The sequence below is a fragment of the Miscanthus floridulus genome, chromosome 1, assembly GCF_019320115.1.
Source record: "Miscanthus floridulus cultivar M001 chromosome 1, ASM1932011v1, whole genome shotgun sequence".
Taxonomy (NCBI): domain Eukaryota; kingdom Viridiplantae; phylum Streptophyta; class Magnoliopsida; order Poales; family Poaceae; genus Miscanthus; species Miscanthus floridulus.
The window spans coordinates 125803681-125824996 of record NC_089580.1 but is presented as its reverse complement, the minus strand read 5'-3'; the positions used below and the strand labels follow the sequence as shown (position 1 = coordinate 125824996).

Here is a 21316-nt window from a genome sequence, read left to right as displayed (position 1 = left end):
CAAACTCTAGAGTTTCCAGAGATTGGGTCGAATCCAACCTAGAGCCTCGGAACCCTGCATCTTTTCCTGGACGGGCTTCACTTCGGATGTGCCGGTAGCAGTATCAACGATCTCGAGTCGTTGGACCAAGTCGTATGGATCCCCATACAATGGCTCAGACATGTAGATTTTGTTCTCCTTGTACTTGGATACACTTGTTCCACTGAAGCTTTCATTGAAATGTTTAGACATGAACAATGTCTCATCATCGATGTCCCTCACCATGGACCACTCTGGCGTACGGTTGTGGAGGTTGCACTTGTAGATCGTGCTACTGTAGGTGAAGCTCTATGTCTCATAGAACGTGCTCACCATGGCACCCACAATGTGTGGCTCACCATTTAATTCTAGGTAGCTGTGGTGGCAGAGCCCTGCAGGTGGCGACAGCGATGGCAGCAACGTCGCGGTTGGAGTAGCGCCGGCGGCGTTGCAGCTGCAGACGGAGATTTCTCTAGTGCAGTCGATCGCCAAGAACTTGTCTTGGTAGTGGACGATGGATCCCACGGAGAACTCTAGTTTGGTGTCGAGCAGCATCCATGCGCTGTTGACTCCAACCCGGCAGAACGCGACCTCCCTAGAGCACCCAAGCATGGCCATGGCCACGCACTCGCGGCCGGCGGCGTCCGGCGGCGCCGAGAGCACGATCTCACAGAAGAACACGTCCCTCATGTCTTCTAGCTTGATGGCTCTGCCTACGGCATCCGCGTCCCCGTAGCCGTTTGTGGGATGGAGGACCCACCGGCTGTGGACCCTAGACACGTGTTCCGATGAGGCCGCCGCCGCGACATGTTCGCCTACTGGCGGGAGCTCAACGTGGGGGGCACGGGCACCGACGAATGGATTCAGCAGCGTCACGGATGCCGCCTCGTCCATGAGCACCAGCCACCCACATGAGGAGCCGCATGCCACCTTGCTGTGCATGTCAGACAGCGTCTTGGACAAGACCTTCTTCTCCGGGACACAGTAGAAGCCGACGCGGTCTGAGTCGGGGTCGAACAGGAGCAGCAAGAGCGGCCCGAAGATCACGAACGGGACAGCGGCGCGCCATGCGGAGGAAGCGGATCGGAAGGACGCCACGTCGTGGCCCGACACGAGACGCTGCCCGATGGACTCGAGGAGATCCTCTGGCAAGCCGGATCTCCAGTCAGGGAGAGGTAGGGACCTTCTCTTGGGATTGGGAGGCTGAGCCATGGAAGACAGATGACATCAACTATGGTTCACGCAAGTTATAGCAAGCGATGCCGATGAAACACGTAAGCGTAAAACCAAATGAAAGGAGAAAAAAGTTGTCCCTTTTGCAAATGCAAAGATGAGAAGTAATTAAATGTAGGTAGATTTGGCAAGGTTCTCAGAAATACAAAGAAGTTTCTTTTGTCTTAATTCCCTTTCCTTCTGTGTTAATTTTTTTCATTTTGCTCGTTACCATGTATGTTGGTGCATGCAAACATACAATGTGTATATGGATAGCACAATAATTTTCTACTTCCTATTTTACCGTGATTCCTCTATCACATGACATGCAATATTCAATCAAAGAGAATGGCACGATCAATTAGTAATTAAGTTTAGTTGTAGTGTATATATATATATATAGAGAGAGAGAGAGAGTCATGCAACCTATTAGTGAGTACTGTCAGTATAGGCGACTGATCATATATACTCAAATTTAACAGAATTTTACATGGTCTGCACTCACCAGAACTTCGATGTTTAGTAACAAAAAAAAGGAGAAGAGACCTTTTCAGCGTTGCTAAACATGGACGCTTAATGGTTTCTCATATGGTGAATTAAAAACAGATGAGCGTTTGCACAGGGGTATAGAGTAAAGTACATGTGACGTGTTATATGCAGACACACATGCTAAGCATCTAGACGTACATGTTGGACTGCCTATAAGCATTTTGCTAGAATATGCGTGATCACTGGAGGAAGAGATGATCAAGTGGCTTAGAACGGAAACATAAGTAGATCATTGTAGCCGTAAATCTAGTGTTTGTTAAATATGACACGTATCTTGTTGTCTTCCAGAAGATGTAGCTGCTCTATGGTTCCTATGTGTTTCAGCAGCAGCAGCTAACTGTGGCCGTGGCAAATCTACTGCAAAAAAAGAATGCAAATTGGTGTTTGTCAGTCTGAAAATAGGCACAGTTTAGTTGAGCATGAAGCAATACAGATGACTTTGGCCATGGCAAACCTATTGCAAACAAAAACTTACGAATCGTAGTTATTGGGAGAAGAACACGTTGTAGCAATTCAATGTTGTAGAGGGGAAAATGCGATGCGATAAGCAAACTGGTAGTTAGTATCGCGAAGCTGAAAAAATTCATGATTTACCTGGAGATAAAATGAGTCGTTGCCTGACAATTCGCTAAAATGGAAGATGTTTCGAAATGGAGCTTCTTAACTGAGAAGTTGGTATAGATGAATTAGTATTTGTCGATTGCTCATTGGTGGGTTCCCTGTACCACGGACCATAAGCAACGCAGGTTTTTATTTTATATAATAAAAATGCATAGAGCAATGGTCTGCCAAAGACGGATGTATAATCACTGATGTCTGAACCCAACCAAATCATGATGAACCATGACAATGATCCAATTCGTTTCAACTGAAATGGCAATGATTACCGTGCGTCAACTGTGAAGTATTCCAGAGAGCAATAGCAATATAAAGATTTGGTACTAAACTGGAGTAAATAATTATGTGGAGCAGGATAAACTGACGGAACAGTTCATTGAGAAAGCTTCAGGAGAAATTGCAAGAAGGAAGACTAAAGAACTATGGACATAAATAATAATAGGTATAAGGTAAGCAGACTCACCGCATCAGTGTCGAGAGAAATTGCAGGCAGAAAGGCTAAACTAAAAGAGCTCTGGACATTTATGCATAAGCCATCTTTTAGGAAGGTAGAAGTATTTGGTCATGGCATATGACTATATCTTCGCAACTTCCTAACGATAGGGAGTGATTACTCCTATGTAAGATTCATGAGCATGCCTGCATATGAGCACTAACTTCAATCCCGTTGAACCATGATGGACTGGTGCCCTCTACTCATTGCTCCTTGTTTGGTACTGCTACCCCGCATGGCAGAAATACTCAAAAGTGACAGAAGAAAATCGAGAAGATGAACTTATAAATATGTTCAGCCATACCTAAGATCAATTAGGAAATTAATAAGTAGACAAATTTACACATCTTGTGCCATTTGTTCTAATATGATTTCAAATTAAACATATGGACTGAGAGACAGTAAGATGATCAAAATTTGCCGAAAGAAATTAAACTCTTTAATATTAGATATAGTTTAGAGGTGAACTTTTTTTTATTAACAATTAATTGTAAATAAGTATCAGTAAAAGATGAAATCAATCGTTGGAGGATTCCAGTAATAATTAACATCATCTAATTGCCGGATTATAACAGCAAGAACAATCAAATTCATAGTTGGATGCTTAATTTGATGTACCTTGTGTATGGCTTCCGTGCTGCAGCAGGATCGTTGTTGTCGTCCATCCTAGGCGCTATGGTGACCGGTGACTGGTGACTGGTGAGATGAAGCAGACGGCCAGGAAGGAGGCCGGACGGACTCAAGGCGGATGGCCAGACGGGAACCAAATCGCCGAGTGCGTCGGCCACCTTCTGCTTGGACACGTGGGCTTCATTCGTGACGCGGAGCCGGTCATGGGGCGGAGCCGTGGAAGGGATGGGCCGCCGCGCCGGGTACTGACTCCGCTGCTGCATCTGCGCGCAACTAGAGGCGCCGCCGATGTGGGGGAGAGGGAGAGGCGCCGCTAGGGCTTGCCCGCGATGCCGTCGCGGGGTCGTCGGTGTCGGGTCGGTCGGCGGCTTCGGGCGGGGGCGGCACGGCAATGGCAGGTCGGTGGAGCCAGATCCGTCGCCGTCGATGTCGGTGGTGGCCAGATCTGTCTCCACCGCTCCTCTGGCTGGCCGCCATCGGCGCTGTGGGCGAAGGGCACCACGCCCTCCACGACAGTTGTGGGGGAGAGGTAGAGGGAGGGACGCTCGGCCTTGGGAGCCGCCGCTGCTGTGGGAAAGAGGGAGGTGTGCCGCTGTGCGCCGGCGCCGCCGGTGCCGCTGCGGGGTGGCCACGCCATCACCCTACACCTTGCCGCGCCTGTCCTAGGAGTCGCCGTCGCCGGCCCCTCGGCCACGTGGCCGTCCTAGCCCCCACGCAGCCGAGCTCGCAAAGCTTCGCTGGCGATGGGAGGCCGCCGTGAGAGGGAGCGCCACCGGTGAGGGAGGAGCGCCGCCATCGCTGGCGAGGGAGGAGCGCCGCCGTTGCCGGCGAGGGAGGAGCGCTGTCGGCCATCGGGGGAGGGAGCGCCGTCGGGCATCGGGTCACGAGAGAGACGAGGCCGGATTTTTCTTTTTTTTATTTGCCGCGGTATCGCAGGGGTGGGGAGAGGCAGACGAACGAACCAAAACTAATGTCGCACCAAAAGATGTCCGCACTTTGTTCTTGTTAGTTGTAGGAGATTATCATCATAGCTGTCATCGATCCGGTCGAACCTCACTGTTGATGGTAACAGATTAGATTCAGAGCGTTTGTAGGTCTATTTGTATTAGACAGTCGATTTGTTCGCATGTTATATCCTTTCTCGTTAGATTCACCGGCTCAGTGATTCATACTGGTAATATCCACCTAGTTGGTGATTTCACTTATATCTACGGGCATTGTACTTATCAACATAAAATCAATCGCGATCCATAAGCTCTACTGTCCGTAAAAGCCGAGTTCTATACGTATCGGCAATTTAGTCGATTTTCTCGTCTGGCTGCTCCCGAAGCGGCATATTTGGAACTGTCTAGGCAAAGATCGACATGTTCTACCTTAAATTACTGATAAACTTTCTCTCCTTGTCAATTGCAGGTCAAATTGACTGGCACGTCTCGGGAAAAATTCGCAGGATCGGTTAACCCTGCGTTGAAGCCAAGCGAATCTCTGGGCTCATCCTAAGCAGATCCTTCTAGCTTGCTGTGTGTCGACATTTTTGCGTCAACAGGTAGCCGGGAGTGATTGCAAAAGCCTGAGTAGATGTCAAGTCCAAGCTTTGTGTCCAGCTAGACCACACTATGCACGCCAGGTCACTGTCACCGTGTGCCTTGCGGATGCAGTCAGTGACCACTAGCACCCCGTCCTCGCGTAACCACGGCATTATGTCGCATCCACCGTACTCATGCATTGTGTGCTTCCCCTTTTCCCGGCACCCTATCGGCTCTCGATCGTCGCCCTCACTCCCATACCGAACCCCCTTTTCCCTCTTCTTTTTCTTCTTTTGGGAACACGGCCGCCCGCACGCCTTCCCCGCTGAGCGAATCCCCTCCCCTCTCCCTTATCCTCCCTCCGCTCACTCGCGCACGGAGTGCACCATGGCTGACTTTATCCCCACACCGTGAACCGGCAGTGTCTCCCATCCACGCCGTCTCCACTCCCGGTGCACTATGCCCCACCTCCGTTTGCCATTATAAGATGCCCTTGCGTTCCTCTTGCATCCCCATCCCCCTCGAATCTGAAGCAGAGCTATGAGATCCAATCGTCGTTCGTGGAACTAGAGTCGTCAGCTGAGGTGATTGCGTAATCCGAGAAGAAGAAGGGATCTGGCTTTTGTCGAAGAAGTTCAAGTCCCCCTTTGGTTATTGGTCTTAGAATTCACGATGTTTGAGTTCTCGGTCTCCTATTTCTGGATTAGTTGGGCATACGTCATGTTTTAGATAATCATTTTCTTGTTGTTTCTCCATTGACCTCGTCTATCTCAACCTGTGGATTAAGCCTTGGTTGTACTAGGTTGCTCTTAACCATGTATCTCTAAATCCCTGTGTGGTTTAGTATTCGACATCGTGTAATCTTCCGTGTAATTCTATATCTGCAAAGTGTAATCTCATTTTTCCCTTTATGATTCTTGTTTTGAATCTCGAGACGAGATTCTTTTAAGGAGAGAAGATTGTAACACCCCTGGTGTTACGAGCTTGCTTAGCACCGAAATTGAGGCCCAAGAGGGATTAGCCAATCAAGTTTTTGGGTTTTAAAAATTTAAAACGCACATAAAATGATAAACAAATCCTATGTAACTCACTTTTGTGAACTCAACTAAATATCCCAAGTTAACTTACTTAGTGTATAAAAGTAGTGCTAATGAAAATCCTAACAAGAAAAATAGGATAGGTCGTTTTAATTGTTTGGCACGAAAAATAATTTTTATAAACAAAAAAAATACGACGTGTATATAGTACTTAAATAAAATTCAAAGTGTAAGTTTAGTAGATCAAAATGCAACTTGGATTTTTTAGAATAAATATTGTTAACTAATATTTTTGGGAGTTCAAAAATCCCAATTTGAAATTAAGATAAACTCTTTTCGTTAAGTCGGCAAATATTTGAACTTATGTTTAAAGTGCGAATTTTGTCAAATTATATTAAGCAAACTAATTGAATAGTGCCTAAATATTTTGTTTTCATAAGATTAATATAAAGTATGGACTATTGCTTGAGATGCTTGTTGGGTGAAATAAATAGGGTTTAGACCTTTTTTGAAGTTTAGGCAAAAGTGTTAAGGATTGTTAGTTCAAATTGAACCCTAGATTTCTCTCAAGTCTAAAATTATAATGACAATGCCATTTTGGCATTCAAATCCTGAAAAATGGAATTGAAAACAAGTGTCATGTTTTGGCCTAGCATAGTGATTTGCATCTTGACGAGTGCTTTGCAATGGTATAAGGGTTAGTCGTGTTAGTGATGGTTTTAGTCGCTCATTAAAAGTTTTAAATAGTCTAAATCGCATTTAGGCGCGGCTGTTGGCACTTGTGGCCATGGTCACCACGCCCTACCTCGGCAACGCCACGCTCAGCCATGCGTTGGCTGGCTACGGTCGCCCACACCGTGGCGTTGGCCGGCCCTGGCCCAGCTGACCGTCGCTGCTGCTGCCACGCTGCAGCCCTCTATGCCGTTGCCGCTGTCACCACAGCTGCGTTGCTACACTGCTCTCTCTCTCTCTCTCTCTCTCTCTCTCTCTCTCTCTCTCTCTCTCTCTCTCTCGCTCACTCTCTCTCTCTCCCTCCCTTTGCTATAGCCTACGTTGTTCGCTGTGCTGCTGTGCCATGGCCTTGGGACCGTGCTGCTATCGCGGCTTCTGCTGCCGCATCACTGTCGTCCTCGACGTCTGAACCGTCGTACACCAAGTGGCAAGAGGCCATATAGCCATCTGACCGTGCCACCACCGGCCAAGCACCACAGCGCAAGCATGCCACCGCTCGTCGTTTGGTCACATTGCTCATGCCGCTTCTAGCCAAGCACGCATCTCGTGCTGGAGTGCAAGCTCGCTGTTGCACGTGTGCTTGACCTCGCTAGTAGCCAACCACGCATCAAGGCAAGGAAGAGCCGTGTAAAAGCCTAACCCCTCCTTGTCTCTTTTGCCCGATGTGAGTCGCGCTAGCCAGAGAGTCAAGGCAGCCGCTGTGGCGTTTCCCTGCCCATGCTTTGCCCTCCCTACGTGCCAATTTATGGAGACTATCGCATCAATGGGACTCATCGCAAGCCATCACCGCCATCATGGACGACTGGCCGACGTCCCCTCCCATAGAGGATTCAAAATTCACACGCCTCAGTTCATTAGAGCTCGATTCGTCGCACTTATAGCTCCACCATAGAGTTGTATAGCTGAGCCACCCGCCCTGAGCCACAGCCAAGCTCCGTTGCCGACCAATTTCATGTTTTTCCTCACCGTCGGTCGCCTCCGCTGCCGCGCCTTAACTTGGTCAGGGGTAAGCCGGTATGCTTCGATAGTGATTTGATTACTTGCTCGTACGAGCTTGCCATGGCCCCCTCGTCCTCATGCATGCGCTAGTTCTATCGAAGGCACTATCAGTGACGTACTAATGTAGAGGTGCCATGCTCGAAGTGCCACCACACCACCCACTCGTACGTGGCCAGCGCGGCTCTGCCTTCCTCAACCCCGACCATCACCTTGGCTAGAACCGTGGTAAGCTCCTAGTGCTCCCACGCCTCCCTGTTTGTCTTATCGCCACTCTAGCTTACCGGAGTAGCCACGCCAACACCGTGAAAAGATGGTGCCTTGATGATCATGTCACCATGATGGAATGCTAATCCATGTTTACATCTTGCTCAGGCAAGCCCCGGTGCATAACCCCTATTATTCTGCACTTTATCTTATGCTTGTGCATTAAGTTTTAAGGAGTTGAATGAAAACCACTTGCATATATATATCCTTATCCTATGAGTCCTATAAGTATGTCAGGATCGTGTAGATTGCTATGCTATAGGATTTGATAGAAGTCGAGTGGTTAGCTGTCACTCGCAAGAGATAGGAAAGATATTATTGTTTCTGTCACATGGAATATATATGAATGATAATTGGAGACTCGGCGGAATGGTACTTTAGATCTAGACTTGGTTAGGCATTCGAGTGAGGCTCAAATTGCACTTGTTCTGCCTATGTTGATTGAGGACCGTCCATTGCTGTGGATGGTAATCAGGTCACAGACTTATTATCCTGAGCACATACTTGCTTATGGGAGCAAGAAGGCTCGTTACGCTCTTGTCATGGGTTTTGGCTCTTTCCAGACCGACTGATTAGAGGCGGGGCAAGGTGGAGGTCTAAGCACCATAGTGAGACTGGGTCCCAAGTGTGGGGGCTTAGAGTCCAAGTTTGGACGGGGACTTGGACCCCGTGACAGGAGTGGAATAGGTTGGTCTTGTTTGTGCCTAGGGTACAAACAGGGCATGTGTTTCGGGGTACCTAGCTAGGATACATTGGTTCGCGAACCACCATTTCTGTGAGAGAGGATTCCTTTCATGCTACGATCATAGTGTTTATTTATAACCCTCACAAAAGGTTTTTATAAGAAAAGATGTAAAATCTACGAGCATCCCTTGTATAAAAATGTCAATTATGTTAATGCTCCACCATGTCCTTAAATTAATCATGTTTCCTCTGTAACTCTAATAACATTATTATATTCCATTGTTATAATAAATTGAGGTGATATTCTGGTACTGTAATAAAGTGATGTAAGAAATGACTTAAGAATATTGTAAGCTTTATTCTCACATTTATGATCCTGATGAAAAAATGTGGATTTTTGAGTTCTCCCTTGGGGTGTGCTCGACGGAACTGCGTAGTTTAGTGTCCTCTCTTGGGAACTTAGCGTCTAATGGAAGACAAGTACTCCTAGGAGGCATTAGATTAGGCGGTTCTGCCACACGGCATGGTCGGAGCCATCGTTCATGCTGGTGGTCATGTCCGCGGAGGGGCGGACGGAAGGGGGTGCACCCGAGGCATCCTTTGTGGATGTGGTGATAGGATAGGCCTCCATGTCTGCATCACTCACTCTCTCCATTGCTAGAGGAGCCACTCTGGAGGAGCTACTGCTACAAGAGTGGTCGGCGCCGCTTGAGATCGGCGTGAGGACGCCTCGGTCTCTGGTCCAGGTGGCTGCCCTCGATGAAGTAGAAGAGGAGAGGGAATGAGGGAGCATCCACACGGAGGTTGGGGACGCAGTTCACACCCTGACCACCATGCTAAGCTTGATGCGTGACATTGTCGCCCTAGATGGCTAGGTATGATATGACCGTGCTTTCGGCCCTCATGTTATCTTTCTACACCTCTAAGTCTTGTCTTCTTCGTAGATCCATATGGCCCATAGCTAGGAGAAGTCCTAGTTCATTGCTTAGGAGATGCGGCAGAGTAAGGGGCTAGCTGCACAACTCGCTGTCGCCCATCAGGAGGTGGCTAAGCTTGCCCCTACCGCCCGATAGGTGGCTGACCTCCGAGTTTGGGAGAAGGACGCTCGTGACGACACCCATGAGGCCGAGGAGAAGCTCATGGCCCTAATCAAGAGGGCATGCACGGACAGCTACAGAAGGAGCATGACTATTTTCTTTGGGTCATAGAGGAGCTCTGCACGAGGATTGACCTGGCTCACCAGGAGCGTGCTGACGCTCAACAGTGGATCGACCACCTCGAGGATGAGCTTCAGAGGGAGAGGGACTTGAAGGTTGTGGTCGAGGGCATGTCCACCGGGCTCCCTGTGGATGTCAGTCAGTGCCAAGAAGAGGTCCGACACCTAGAGGACAAGGTGACCCGGTAGCGCGATGAGGTTCACAAGCTTTTGGCGGACATGGACGGTAAGTCTCCGGTTTCCCTTGTTGTCTTTCTCCCTAGAATCCATGGTAGGCCTTTTGACACGGCCGTACGTGACTTAGGCAGGTCTCGATGACAAGCTCGGGGTGAAGGTGATGAAGAGCCATGGCCTAGAGAAGGAGCTCAGCAAGGTGAAGGACACCCTCTAGAAGGTGAGCAATGAACATGAGAACTTGCGTGTTGCCGTCTAGCTGGTCTATGATGAGCTTGAGCTGGCCTCGAAGTAGGAGACAAGCTCATTCATGGTTTGCGCCACTCGGATCATGGATCGAGCATGTGATATGGCAAGGGGCGCACTTCACTTTGGCGTTCACCGATCGTTCGCGATTGCTCATTCTTATTACAAGAACATTGATCTAGCGACGATGAGCCAAGGCTTCGTGCCTGTCTATACCAACACCGAGCTAGACGACATCAAGAAGGAGGTGGCCCCCTAGCGCATGTCCTTTTTGCCAAGATAGAAGATGAAATCATCCCCTAAGGGATTAGTTTAGTCAGATAGGTTAGGTGGCATATTTGTCATAAGCGGACAAGTTCCAACCCTCCTGTTTCGTTTAAACAAGCTTGTCCTTTTATTTTGGTTGAACAAATTTGTTCTTTCTCCCTTTTTATGTGTAAAAAGGGTTAATGTGTTTCAACCCTTCCTGTTGTTTAAGACTATAGAGCTCGAGGTGTGGGAAAAAACTCTGATCATGCTAGTGAGCAAAAACATCATAGCCGCTGGGGCATAGGTTTCTTGTTGTCTGACCAGTTTTACTTAGCGTTTGTTTCCATAAACCTTGCTCTAGGTTGTTTGTCATTGTTAGGGTCGGGTTTCACTAAAGGTTGAGGAGACGATAGCAAAACTGGTAGGAGAAAGCATTTTTTGTTTCAAAAATGTTATTCTTAGTTTTTGTACGTACCCCCTCCCTAGGATCCGAGCCATCATTCTACGACCGCGCATTCGGTCTCCCTGCGAGTCCAACTTCCCTTGAGCCCCCACACGTTATAGGGGTCCGATCGAGGGGTCAGCTTGCCTTTGTGATCATCATCCCTCAAGCATTCTTTTCGATAAAACAAAGGGGCTGAGTCGTGCCATGTTTTTCCTCAATGGATGAAACATTGTGCTCGATGAGCGGCTAACGGGCTAGTCTGAGTGGGGCCCTGGCTTCCTATTTGTGGGGGTCTGGCATGGGTTAGCTGGTGACCAACTCCATATTCTTAGTGGCAAATCCATATAGTTCTCTAGTCCGTTCGACTGGTCCTAAGGGCTCATTGCCTTTCTTCGAGGAAAAACCATGGACTAAAAACCGACCAAGACTCGAACGTGGGCCAGGATGCCCGCGATGCTCATGCGCCCGAGTACTGGCCGCTAGAGGACCCATCCCTTTCCATCCCTCACTCTAAGGGTGCCCTGGAGCGGCTATGAACCTGTTGGAGGGCCAGCCTTCAAACTCCTAGGCCTGAATGGGCCATAGGAGCATTTTTAGCTTCGTATCCCACCTTATCTATGATGGTTCTGGCGCTGAGTTGGACGGCATCGAGAAGGAGGTGGCCCCTCTGGCACATGACTTACTTGTGGAGATACAGAATGAGATCACCCCCCAAGAAATTTGTTAGGTAGATAAGCCAGACGATGAACTCGTAATAAGTGGATAAGCTCTTAAATTTCGTTATGGCCAAACAGATTTTTAGCCCTTCTCCCCTTTTTGTATAAAAAGGTTAATGCATTCCGACCATTTCTATCATTAAGGCTGTAAAGCCCGAGGTGCGCGTGAACAAACTCTGATCATGCTAGTGAGCAAAAATGTCATAGCTGCTAGGGCGTAGGTTTCTTGTAGTCTGACCAGTTTTACTAAGCGTTCGTTTTTGCAACCCTTGCTTCTAGATCTTAACGTGAGAGAGGGCCAGGCACAGAGAATGTTTGCTAGGTGGATATACTCTTAAATGTGTTCCGACTCTTTTCGTAGTTAAGGCTAAAAAGCTCAGGTTGTGGGAAAAACTCTCATCACGCTGGTGAGCAAAAACGCCGTAGCCGATGGGGCATAGGTTTCTTACGGTCTGACCAGTTTTACTCAGTGTTTGTTTCTGCAAACCTCGCTTCTAGGTCTTAACATGAGAAAGGGTCAGGCATAGAGAATGTCTACCGAATAGATATGCTCTTATCAGCCCCCGTGTGAGGCCTGACCCCCTGGCGTTGCTGGGGTCAGGTGTCACTAAAGATTGAGGTGTTGGTAGCAAAACTAATAAGAGAAAGCATGCGTAAATTAAGGATAAATGCGACATAGCAGTTTGATGTTCTAGGCATTGATGAATACTTCATCATCGATGGTCCTAAGCCCCTTGTCGTTGCTGGGGTCGGGTGTCACTAAAGATCGAGGAGTCGATAGCGAAACCGATAAGAGAAAGCATGCATAGATTGATGGGTAAAAGCGACATAGTTGTTTGACGTTCCAGGCATTGATGAAGACTTCATCATTGATGGTCCTGAGACCATTGCCATTGCTGGGGTTGGGTGTCACTAAAGATCAAGGAGTTGATTGTGAAACCGATAAGAGAAGGCATGTGTAGATTTAAGGGTAAAAGCGACGTAGCTGTTTGATGTTCCAGGCATTGACGAAGACTTCGCCATCGATGGTCCTGAGCTTATAGGTGCCTAGTCAGAGCATCTCCACGCTGACATATGGTAACTCCCATGGCAGAAAGAGCTTGTGGTGGCTCTTGTAGCTCTGGACAAGGCGGAGTACTAGGTCCCCAACATTGAAGGCCCGACCCCGCACTCGACGATTGTGGTATCAGCGCAACGCTTGCTGGTACTTGGCCGAGCGACAGAGGGCAATGTCACGTGCTTCATCTAGCTGGTCCATGGCATCCTTGAGGGATGCCTCGGCTCCTTGTTCGTCGTACGCCCTAACCCTCGGCGCTCCATAATTGAGGTCGGTTGGGAGGATAGACTCAAAACTGTAGACCATGAAGAATGGCATGTAGCTGGTGGCCTAGCTGGGGGTCATCCTCAAGCTCTAGAGCATCGTGAGAAGCTCCGTGACCCATCGTCTGCCAAACTTGTTCAACTGGTTGAAGATCCTAGGCTTGAGGCCTTGTAGGACCATGACATTCGTGCGCTTGACCTGCTCGTTTGTGAGAGGGTGTGCCACGGTGGCCCAATCAATGTAGATGTGGTATTCATCATAGAATCAGAGGAACTTCTTCCCAATGAATTGTGTGTCGTTGTCCATGATAATGGAGTTTGGGACCCCAAAGCGATGGATGATGTCAAGGAAGAATAGCATGGCTTGCTCGGACTTGATCATGGAGATCGGTCGAGCCTCTACCCACTTTGTAAACTTGTCTATGGCGACAAGCAAGTGTGTATATCTACTGGGCACCCTCTTGAGAGGTCTGACTAGATCGAGCCCCCAGACTATGAATAGCCATGTGATGGGGATCGTTTGGAGTGCTTGGGCCAGTAGGTGAGTCTGTCGAGCGTAGTATTGACACCCTCCACATGTGTGCACAATCTGTTCAGTGTTGGCTACTATGGTCGGCTAGTAGAAGCCTTGCTGGAATACGTTTCTAACTAGGGTCCTAGGCGCGGCATGGTGCCCGCAGACCCCACCATGGATATCACCCAACAACTACTTCCCTTGTTCAATGGGGATGCAGCGTTGTAGGATCCCGATGTGGCTTTGCCTGTAGAGCTCGCCCTTAATAACGACAAAGGACTTGGCACTACACGTGAGCCGTCAAGCCTCCATTTTGTCTGTTGGCAGCGCCTCACAGAGGAGGTAGTCGAGGTAAGGCATCCTCCAGCCGTCCAGAGGGTCAGGCTCTATTGTTCGATCCTTATCAAGCTCTATGACTTCAGGGTCGGATGGAGCCTAGGGCAGCTGGCCCCTCACCGGTCTATTTTGGCTCCTCATAGTGGACCAAAGGCTTGTAGTGATCACTAGCGAAGATGCTCGGTGGCACCGGCTCTCAAACGGACATCATTTTCACTAGCACATCAGCCGCCTCATTGAGACGCATCAGGATGTGATTGAGCTCAAGACCGTCGAACTTGTCCTCCAGCTGGTGGACTTCTCAACAATACACAGCCATCTTAGCATTGTGGTAGCTTGATTCTTTCATGACTTGGTCAATGACCAGCTGGGAGTCACCCTAGACATCAAGCTGTTGAATACCCACCTCGATGGCGATGCGTAGGCCATTTATGAGTGCCTCATACTCGGCCACATTGTTGAAGGAGGGGAAATGGATGCAAACCATGTACCTCATGCGTACCCCAAGGGGAGAAATGAAGACTAGCCCTGCGCTGGCATCTTTCTTCATCAGCGATCCATCGAAGTACATCGTCCAGTACTCTTGGTCAACGACTGCTGGTGGCATTTAGATCTCGGTCCACTCTACAACGAAATCATCCAGCACTTGGGACTTGATGGTCATCCGGGGGCATATGAAATGCCTTGACCCATCAGCTCGAGTGCCCACTTCGCAATTCTTCCCATGGCATCCTAGTTTTGGATGACCTCACCGATAGGGAAGGACGTCACGACCGTCACCGGATGCAACTCGAAGTAGGACACAACTTCCTCTTAGCGACAAGGACGGCATATAGGAGCTTCTAGTTTTGAGGGTAGCGGGTCTTGGAATTGGACAAGAGCTCGCTAATGAAGTACACGGGACGCTGTAGTTTGAGGGCATGTCCCTCTTCTTCTCGCTCTACCACCAGGGTGGTGATGACCACTTGTGTGGTGGTTGTAATGTAGAGCAGAAGCGGTTTCCCATTGTTTGCGGGGACCAGGATCAGGGCCTTCGTTATGAGCTACTTAACCTTGTCAAGTGCCTCCTAGGCCCCGGGCATCCATTCGAAGTAGTCAGCCTTCTTTAGAAGCTGATAGAGGGAGATACCTCATTCGCCGAGGCACAAGATAAAGTAGTTGAGCGTGACAAGGCACCCTATAACTCATAGTACCCCCTCTATGTTCTAAATTGAGCCCATACTCATGATGGCTGAGATCTTCTCTAGGTTGGCTTCGATGCCACGCTCGTAGATGATAAAACCCAGCAGCATACCCCTTGGGACCTCAAAAACACACTTATCGAGGTTGAGTTTGATGTTGTTTGCTTGGAGTTTCATGAAGGTCTGCTCTAGGTTGGCTAGACCTGGTCAGCCCATTTGGACTTGAACATGATGTCATCCACGTAAGCCTCAACAGTCTGCCCAATGAGATCCCTGAAACACTTAAGCATGCAACATTAGTATGTAGCCCCCGTGTTCTTTAGGTCGAATGGCATTATGACATAGCAGAATGATCTAAATGGGGTGATGAAAGATGTCATGAGCTGGTCAGACTCTTTCATCATGATTTGATGGTACCTAGAGTATGCATCAAGGAAATAAAGGATTTCACACCCTGAGGTCTAGTCGACTACTTGGTCTATGCATGGCCAAGGAAATGGATCCTTTGGATAGACTTTGTTGAGACCCATGCAGTCAACACACATTCTCCATTCCCCATTCTTTTTTCATACAAGAACAGGATTGGCTAACCACTCGGGGTGGTATACTTCCTTGATGAACCTAGTAGCCAAAAGCTTTGTAATCTCCTTGCCGATGGCCCTACGTTTCTCATTGTCGAAGCAATGTAGGTGATGCTTCACTGGCTTGGAGCCTGGCCTAATCTTCAAGGTGTGCTTAGCAACTTCTCTCGAAATGCCTAGCATGTTCAAGGGTCTCCACACAAAGATGTCTCTATTGGCGCAAAGGAAGTCGGCGAGCGTGCTTTCCTATTTGGAGGAAAGTGTGGTGCTGATGCGCACCACTTTGCCCTCGAAGCCACTGGGGTCTATGAGGACCTCCTTGGCACCCTCTACAGGCTCAAGACACCCGGCCGACCACTTGGGGTCAGGCACTTCTTCGATGACCTCCTCCCTGATGGCCGCAAGCTCTTTGGAGGCGACAATTGCCACGGCGTGTTCACAGCACTTGACCTAGCACTCGTAGGCACGCTAGAAGGAGGTGCCGATGGTGATGACCCCATATGGACCCAGCATCTTCAACTTCATATAGGTGTAGTTGGGGATGGCCATGAACTTCGCATAGCATGGACGTCCTAGGATGGCATGGTAGGTTCCGTGGAACCTGACCACCTCGATGGTAAGGGTCTAAATCCTATAATTGGATGGATCCCTGAAGGTAATGGGCAGATCAATCTACCCAAGTGGCATGGCCTGCTTTCCTAGCATGATGCCATGGAAAGGCACCTCGGCCGACTGGATGCGCACTCGATCGATGCCCATGGCATCGAGCGTTTCAGCGTACATGATGTTGAGGCCGCTGCCTCCATCCATTAGAACCTTAGTGAGCTGCTTCGTGTTGATGATCGGGTCAACCATGAGCGGATATCTTCCCGGCTATGGGACGCTTTCCGGGTGGTTGGTCCGATCAAATGCTATGGTGGACTCTAACCATTGGAGGAAGGTAGGCACAGCCAGCTTCACCGTATAGACCTCACAGCGTGCAAGCTTCTAGCGGCGCTTGGAGTCATAGACCACTGACCCTTCGATGATCATGAGGCAGCCATCTAGCATCGTAAATCCATCGTCCTTCCCCTCAGCATCATTTGCGGCCAGCTTGGGCTCCTTCCTATGCTCCCCCTTGTTGGAGCCTCTAGACAAGAACCGCTTCATGAGGACGTAGTCCTTGTATAGGTGCTTGATGGGGAAAGCATGGTTTGGGCATGGCCCTTCGAGCAGCTTCTTGAAGTGGTCTGGGGTACCCTCGGTGGGCTTTTGACCCCCTTGTGGTCGGTGGCGGCCACGAGCGAGCCCTCACGCCGCTGCTTGTTCCTCTTCTTGTTGGGACGGTTGGAGGTGCCTTCACCGGCGTCCTCGTCCCGCTTTGCCTAGCCTTTGAGGCAGTCAAAAATTGCTCTGACCACCTCGTCGCCCGAGGCGTGGTTGGTGGTGATGTCGAGGAGCTCCTTGGTGGTTCGTGGGCCTTTATGTCCTAGCTTGTGAACTAGAGACTCGCAGGTGGTCCCACATAGGAAAGCTCCTATGATGTCAGCGTCGACGACATTGGGCAGCTCATTGCACTATCGGGAGAAGCGCCAGATATACCCATAAAGAGTTTCCTTGGACTTCTATCGGTAGTTTTGGAGATCCCATGGGTTCCTAGGATGCACGTTTGTGCCCTAGAAGTTTCCCACGGAGATCTCTTTTAGGTCTGCCCAACTTTAGATTCAATTAGGGTGGAAGGTGTTCTAACCACATTCATGTCAAATTAGCCAGGAACAATGGAAGGTTACGGATAATAAAACTGTCACTATCCACACCACTGGCTTGGCAAGCAAGCCGATAATCCTCGAACCATAGTCTGGCATTTGTTTCCTAGAGTATTTCAAGATGTTGGTCGATGGTTAGTACCACGGTGGGAAGACGGCATTGAGGATGTATCGGCCAAAGGCCTAAGGCCCCGACAAGTCGGGGCTCAGGCTTTGATCCTCACCACTATCATAGCATTCGCCATGACGAGGGTGGTAGCCGTGGTTAGCCTCCTCCCTCTCATCATTGTGGGCATGCCGGCTGGCATCTAGCGTGTTGCGCGTGTCATGGTGGAGGCCGAGATGCTCATGCACCAGGACCATGGTGCGTGGCCCATCACCTTGTTGCGCCTGGTGGACTAATACGTCCCTATTGGGTCACTCTGAGGGCGTGAGCTGGCTAGCATCGAGCTCACATTGTTGGGATAGTGAGCTTTTGGCCTACTACACTGCTACACACTCGAGTAGTGTGTGAATCTCATGATGGGTCCGATGATCCTCTCGTGTTGCGGGCTCTGAAAGCCCCTGGAGCAAGGCTATCATGATAGCGATGTTCTGGCTCGCCTAGGTGAAGTGTGGGAGGGCTTTATCATCCTCGATGATCCTCTGGTTCATATCATGGGCCATGGTACATGCACGGCCATGATCTCTATGGTGCTCAATCTCTCTCCCGAGCTTCGCATGTTCTAGCTCGAGCTGGAGATGTGCTTCTTCGAGCTCTTGGTGCCACGCCCTTAGCTGCTCTACCCACAGGCGAAGTGGGGCCCCTACACCTCCCTTGACCTTGTTATCAAGGTCATCTATTGGGGTAGCCCCTCCCTTGTGGATGGTTTCGATGTAACCCACGGGGGTACCCACCATGAAACATTCTCACAAGGGGTGATGGCTCCCCCTGCTAGAGTCAGGGTTGGAGAGCAACTCCGATTCTCCTGTGAGAATGTCATGGAAAGATTCTATGATGTATTTGGTCATTCCCATGAACCCATCATTCGTAGGGGATGGGGGCATGCGTTGCACCACAAGGTGGCCAACGGTCTCTGCGGTGTTGCAAAGACCGAATAGGAGCGCTGCCGGGGCGATACGGATGAGGCATTCTGGGGAGTGCAGCTCTCCTCCGGCAAGCTATGTGATGACATTGGCAAACAAAAATGTGAGGCGGCACAGGTCCTCCCAGGATGGTCAAGGTCCTACGAAGGCACCGAGCTAGTGCTCTAGCCTCCTGTAATCGAAGCCGAGGAGCTGGTCGCTCTCAGCGATGTGGGCCTCCGATGTGTGCAGGTGCAGCTCCTCAAGCGCCTCTGTGATCGTGTTAAGATCGGCGAAGTGGAGAGGTTGGACGGTGGTGGGAACCTATGCCAACTCTCCCTTCATCGTAATGATGAAGTCTAGGTTTCCAAAGCGCATGTGCGCACCTAGGACCCAGCTGACACTGTGACTAGCCATCCGAGCCCTAATGTGGAAGTCAAGATGCGCAAAAAGCCCCTACCTGGCATGCCAACTGTTAGTGTTGTTGGACCACTGACGAGTAAATTTGTATTTGTGCGTCTGGCTCGGATGGTGTGCTCAAAGAACATAAGGGTTTATACTAGTTCGGGCAGAACGTCCCTATGTTCAGTTCGTTGCTGCTCGTGTTACCGGCACTTGGTTTGCAGTAGGGGTTACAAATAGGCGAGAGAGGAAAATGATCCTAAGTCTTTAGTGGAAGGAGAGAACAGGTGCTGAGAGCTCGATTGCTACTCAGCCATGTGCTTGTGTCGTGTTCTTATGTTCTGATTCATTCAGCCCCCTTTAATGGGACACCCTGCTTCCCCTTTTATAGGTGAAGGGAAAGCGTGGGTTACAGCAGAGGAAAAGGAGACGAACAAGAGATAGAGAGAGAGAAGGCTTCTAGGATTACTAGGTCCTTCTTCTCCTTCATACAAGTCCTGCCGATCCTATAGATGTCAACAGGGATGGCTCCACGTCGTGGCCCTGTTCGTCACTGACGCCATGCACAGTCGTCATCTACCGGTCATGGCGTTCCACTCCGTCCTAGCTATAACACCCTAGTGTAAGCATTGCATTTGGCATCTGTATTTCATGAGCACAAGTCATCCAAGCATTCATGAACATGAGCATATGAAATTTCATCTCATTCTTATACATTGTCACATGAAATGTTGATTTATATATATGCTTATGCTTACAATCATGTATGACCAATGTATGAGATGGTTGCGATGTCATGAAAACACCTTAGACACATCTAGGATGGCAAATGGAACAATGTTTGTATTCATGGCATAGGCCAAATTTGCTTCTAAGTGTTGGTTTCATTTCAAATGCCATTTTCATGATGCTAGTTTGACCAAAGTTGAATAGTAGTTTACATTATTTGCATAGTTGTGTGACCTAAATAAAAGTTATAGTACTTGACTAGGGTAACAACTTTTATTTTTTGGTCAAGGTCTAATTTAGTGCATAGCATGCTCAAAAATAGCTCACAAGTAGCAAGAAAATGTCATTTTGAGACTTGCAAAATTTTCTAAGTCATAATGTTGTTTATAGTTTCAATGTACCTCACTTGGGAGCATTGTAACTAGAAAACCATTGCGAATTAGGGAATGCTTCCTAAAGCAAAGTTGTAGATGGCATGTAGCTCTACAACTTTCCTTAATGGAGTTTTTGCAATGGATGAATGGATTAGGAGATACAAAGGGTTGAAAAAGCGCTGTTAGTTGGATTCAGCAACACTAAATCGGCGCTAGGGCAGCGAATTGTGGCCGATCAGCCACAGGCCATGGCCATCACATGGTGGTTGTACGCTGGCGTTGTCCCGACCGATTAGGCTAGAGTGAGCACATAAGCGCCGTGCACCCGCCGCTCACTCCACTCACTCGCTCTCACCTTCTCCCGCTCACTCTGCCTCACCAAAGCACCGCGCCGAGCACACTGTGCACCGCCGTAGCTCCACCGTAGCCGCTCGCCGCCGACGTAGCCTCGCTGATCGATTTGTCTCGGCCATAGCTTCTCTGCCATCACCTCCACCTCCTCGAGCCACCAGCATCACCTATAGACCCTAGGTATAGAGGCATTTAGCCTCGTTGTGGCCGTTGTCGTCACTGGAGCACCACCGCGCTTGTGGCTCACCATGGCCCGGTCGTTCCACCGCACCACATGCTTCCATCTTCTCTGGTACAGCACCATGCTAGAGTCTAGATGCTTAGGCTGGATCTAGGAATGACACCACCGCTTGACTGTGTCGGAACGAGTTGCCGCTCCGCGTGCCGCCGCTGTGGCACTTGAGCTCGCCGCTGCCGAGTTGGTTCACCATCTCCCTCTTTTCTCTCGCGTCTTAGGTCGAGTAACCCTAGACCTAGATAGTGGCATGATGGAGACCCACCTTTCACCACCGTCTAACCAGAACAGTGAGAGCACCGCTATTCTCCGTGCGCCGTCGCATGGCCATGCACGCGGCCAAGCTCACCGATGCCACCTCAAGCCCTCACCTGCATCATGTAGCTTCGCTAGGTCACTAGGATAGAATAATCATCCTCACCTGAGTGTGCCATAGATGGAGATGGCCAGCGCATCGCTGCCAACCTCTATCGTCCGTCATGGCCGCCGTCGAGCTTGCTCCAGCGAGCCATCGAGCCAACTAAGCCTACCAGTTGATGCGCGGGGGTGAGAAGAGTGCAACAGTGAAGACACTACCATCGGAGACCTCATTGTCGGTGAGTTCTCACCAGTCAGTGTCATCCCCTGTCTTGGTCTCGCTGATGGGTGGGTCCCCATTGACCGTGGGCCCCAGCT

General features: G+C 49.5%; 2 protein-coding genes across 9 annotated transcripts in view; both read right to left on the bottom strand.

The window, feature by feature from the left end:
• Window positions 1-327: 327 nt before the first annotated feature.
• On the bottom strand, window positions 328-1230 carry LOC136462791 (uncharacterized). Its single transcript, XM_066461845.1, has 2 exons — window positions 838-1230; window positions 328-684 (listed from the first exon to the last, which is right to left on the bottom strand). Exons 1-2 carry the CDS (start codon window positions 1228-1230, stop codon window positions 328-330), a joined length of 750 nt encoding a protein of 249 aa, XP_066317942.1.
• Window positions 1231-1786: 556 nt separating this feature from the next.
• The window catches only part of LOC136540375 (transcription factor UNE10-like), a 29340-nt gene continuing 9810 nt past the window's right edge, over window positions 1787-21316 (bottom strand). For 2 of the 8 annotated variants that reach the window (XM_066532420.1, XM_066532384.1), the window contains exon 6: window positions 1787-2136. The gene's annotated coding sequence lies outside the window, so the exon portion shown is untranslated. Of the gene's footprint in view, window positions 2137-2254; window positions 2499-2860; window positions 3195-3508; window positions 19595-21316 lie in introns of all 8 variants that reach the window. The other 6 variants (XR_010779946.1, XR_010779945.1, XR_010779947.1 and 3 more) reach the window with 6 other exon arrangements.

What these genes read in the sequence shown, in the direction of transcription:
- LOC136462791 (XM_066461845.1), bottom strand. Translation starts at nt 1,230, where the DNA reads ATGGCTCAGCCTCCCAATCCCAAGAGAAGGTCCCTACCTCTCCCTGAC. An exon ending in CCCACGTTGAGCTCCCGCCA is followed by an intron (nt 685 to 837) that starts GTAGGCGAACAT and finishes TTCTTCTGTGAG; the next exon opens with ATCGTGCTCTCGGCGCCGCC.